The 3,728-nt window shown below is 58.3% G+C and overlaps 1 protein-coding gene across 1 annotated transcript in view; it reads right to left on the bottom strand.

Annotated features, from left to right (window-relative positions):
- The window catches only part of LOC103921364, a gene marked incomplete at both ends in the record, with an annotated part of 29,303 nt that overhangs the window by 9,821 nt on the left and 15,754 nt on the right, over positions 1-3,728 (bottom strand). Inside the window, 2 exons of the mRNA XM_009329311.1 lie at positions 2,182-2,227; positions 3,159-3,256. Of these exons, the coding sequence (XP_009327586.1) occupies positions 2,182-2,227; positions 3,159-3,256 (144 nt within the window). The remainder of the gene's footprint in view (positions 1-2,181; positions 2,228-3,158; positions 3,257-3,728) is intronic.

Genomic DNA, 3,728 nt, shown 5'->3' with positions numbered 1-3,728 from the left:
GACAGCTCATCCCCACTGGCTTACGGGGCTGCAACTCGCCCCGCGCTGCTGCACAAGCTACTTCTGGTTGAAAAACGGGTTTTTTTCCCCCAATAAGCATCTGTGCTGGCTGCTTTTAGAGGCCGCATCGATTGCCTGCGGGTGGTTCTGCCAGGCGAACCGAATTTGGGGAGGAGAGGACCTGCAAATGTGGAGGTGGAAGCTCTACCTGTCCTCCTAACACCAGCAGATCCCGTCCCACGTTTGAAGAACGAGGCGATGGCAGCCAGGTCTGGTGCACCACCACCTCCGTGCCGCAACCCCACCGATCCCCTCCGAAACATCGAAAGCCGAAAATGCAGCAGCGAACGGTCGCCCACCGGGGTTCTCCGGCAGCCCCACCGACCCCTCCCCGGCTGGTATAGCCTCGTCAGCGAAGGTGACAGCGATGGGGAACCAGCCTGTGCTTCCCAAAGAGATCGCCCTTTCCATGCCGGAGCCAAGCCACGGGCCGATCTCAGCCTGCGGAGCTGGGAATTCACTCAACAAGACCAGGGTGAGCTGCGGTCCCTCGTCAGCTCCCTCCGACGTCTTGAAGCGGGAGGAGGCCACATGCGACACCAGGCCGAGTGAAAAAGGCGGAACGCAGCTTAAAATAAACCCAGAGCTTTGTTTCTGTTGCAATAACCATCGTGAGGGGGATCCAGCACAGGGGAGAAGCGGCTGCGCGGTGGGCGGGAAACGGTCGTGCAAAGCAAGTGCTGAGGAGGGGAATTGCGAACCCTTCGCTAAAGGCTGAGCCTGGGCTGTGCCAGCATTAGATCGCGTGGAACGGCATAAAGCAACCAGCAGCCGGGCTTCTGCATCGCTTGGGGTCTTCTGAGAAACCACCACTTCTAGGGGAAGGGGGGCGCGGGCTCCGGCTGCCCAGCCAGCCGACGACTGCGGGATTTGTAAGAAGTCAAGAAAAAATCCTGTCTGGCAAAGTTGAGTCCAAATGATGGTGATGGGGCCTGTGAAAGATTTATTTTGGGGGGTTGTTTGGGCAAGCTCGTGTTGTTACTCCTCCAGCAGCACGTCTGTCCTCCTCCAGGCGAATCAGCTCAGGCCACGGACACCCCGGCTCCCCACACAGCGAGGTGTTTTCTCAGGTTCGTTAACAGCAGCTCCCGAGTGGTTCCCCAGCCTTCGGGTTTCCCCCTCTCCAACACTGAATAAGCGACAACAGGCACCGAAGTGCTACGGATTAAACCCCAAGGCTGCAGCCCCCGGAGCCAAGCTGGAGTTTGCTCCAGCAAACTCCATCCACTCGCGCACCCGCCGAGTTTCGTGGAAAACCGGGACAGCCCGGGCAGGACCTCAGCAGGAGGCAGACGCTGCCAGGACGACCCAGGGCTGAGAGGAGCAACGCCAACACCATCACGCCACGAAGGAAGGACGCTCCGGCCAACGCTGACCGTTCCGTCTTCTCCCCGGCTGCGCTGGGGGAGCGTCCCTGCTATGCGGCTGCTCTTGCTGCCCGTCTCCCAGGCTGTTTTTGGGAGGCATCCCCCAGCACAGAGGGGAAGAAGCAGCTCTTTAGGAAGGGAAGGAGACCAGGGGAAGGCAGGAGGAGAGAGGCAGCGACCCGCTGCGAGAAGAACCCCCTGTAAAACATTTCCCTAGCAGAGACCTTGCAGGAAAGCGAAGGCGACCTTCTTCCTCTCCTTTCTGGAGCTACGGGAGATGCTCCGCAAAAGCCATCATTCGCAAAGATGTTTGCCGTAAGAGAATTAACTGGAACACCTTTCCAGTTTTCCCACCGCACGAGGAGTTTCGAGACATCAGTCAGAGAAGTATTCCGGCAAACCTGCTCCAGCTCAGCCCTAACTCATGCCCCGAAGGAGCCGCTTTGGGAGGCGGGGGGTATGAGGACGGTGCTCGGAGGTGGTGAGGGACGGTCCGCCGCTCGAGGGGCCGCTGAAGCTATTCTGCTGCTGTTTCGGTGCTCCTCGACCAGGACGTTAATATTCCTCATAGAGAAACACCTCTGGTACTTACTTTTCTGCTCTTGCTGGGATCAAGGCTCTCTCCCGCTCTAGCCTGCAAGAGCCCCAACCGGGACTGGGACCACGACTCCAGCAAGAGCCGTACCAATGGAGTGAAACACCGGGGTTGCCCAGAAGAGAAATAAAATCCCCTGGTGATGGAAAAGGAGCTCACCTTTCAGATCTAAGCAGTCTATCCTGGGAGCCAGATCTTTAAATTCCTGCAAAAGAAAAAGCAGCATTTCATACTCAGGAGGAGGAGGAAGGCGGGGGGTGGGGGGGGGAATTAACGCGCTAGAATAACGAGGCAACATGACAAATTGGGCAAATCCTCCCCCAAACGAAGAGAGGATGTGGGAACTCCCAGCCCGAGGTTCACTTGAAATCAAAGCTGCCACCTACGGCGCTTTGCAGGCTGGATCCCTGCGAGTCACGGGGAGACCTGGTGACCCTCCCCGGGACAAGGTCTTGGAGCTCTACGAGGAAAGGTGGCTGATGAAGAAGAGGGTCCGTCTCCGCACACGGAGGCACCAGAGCTGCCTGGGGAAGGTACAGCGGGTGAAAAAGCAAAAAAATCTTCCCTCCCAGGCCAAGCAGCTCCAGCGTGCTGCTCTCAGGCCTGGGGATTTAAACGGGACTTTTGTTCACCCCGTGCGAGCAGGGAAAACCACAGCCCTCGTCGCGGTCTCCCTGCGGGCTTCCCTCCTCCAACCGCACGCGCAGATTTCCATTTAAAATAACATCCGAGGTAGAAACCGCTCCGCAAACAAGCCCGCTCGAGTCTCGTCCCCTGGCTCGAAGCGGCGGGGGGGGGGGGCCGGGGGGACCGCGGGGGCCCCCCCCCCCCCCCCGCCGCTGCCAGCCGGGCTGGAGCTACCTCTGCACAGCAGCCCCAGGAGACGGACGCAGCTTCAGCGGGGAAAAACAAGGTCTGGTAGCACATTAAATTACGCATAGTATTTCGCTAGCAAGCTCCTTCCCTTTTCCTCTCCGCAGCAAGTTTCATCTGTCCCGAAACCTGCTCGTAATATTAAAACAGGAGTCTCCGTTCCCATCTGACACGTCAGCGACTGTAAAAGTCTCCGGCGAGTCGCGTAATAAAGGGGCGTATTTGATCATTTGGCGCTGGGACAGCACCTGCACCAGCTGTACCTGTATCTGCTTCAGTAGTTTGGGTATCTGCTTGCAGTTCAGCTTCTGGCAGGCTTGCTTGTAGGCGGTCATGATTTCATCAACAGTCACGTTCTGGGCTGAAAAGGTACAGGGCAAGAATTGAGGCTACGGTTGTATTTGCAGGAATCGACACGTCCGCGTTCCCGCGCCGGCTGCCGCTCACTTTTTTGTTTTGTTTTGGCAGAAACCGCCGCGCCCGCTTCCCCCCGCCGCCTGCCGCTATCCGCCGGGGTTTACGCCCGGCAGAGGAGCCTGCAAGATTACAAGGATTAAGGCTGTTCAAATGCGACGGAACGAAGCAAAGCCTGAGCGGGGCTTGCTCGAACACATCTACGGGAGCAAGCCCTGTCTTGCTCGGGCAGAAAAGGGGCCAGAGAAGCACCTCCCGCCTCCTCCAGCTGCGCTTTGGCACGAGAGCCGCTCTTCTGGGAGCAGAAGAGCTTTTAGAAAGAGTCGCGGGACGACAAACCCCGAGCCCCCCTCAGCAGGCTGCGGCGGTGGTTAAAAAACAGCGCTGTCACATGCGTTCCTCTCGCTTTTAGTTTCGCT

The sequence above is a fragment of the Pygoscelis adeliae genome, unplaced genomic scaffold, assembly GCF_000699105.1.
Source record: "Pygoscelis adeliae isolate BGI_AS28 unplaced genomic scaffold, ASM69910v1 Scaffold1107, whole genome shotgun sequence".
Lineage (NCBI taxonomy): Eukaryota > Metazoa > Chordata > Aves > Sphenisciformes > Spheniscidae > Pygoscelis > Pygoscelis adeliae.
This window is presented reverse-complemented; position numbering and strand designations above follow the sequence as displayed.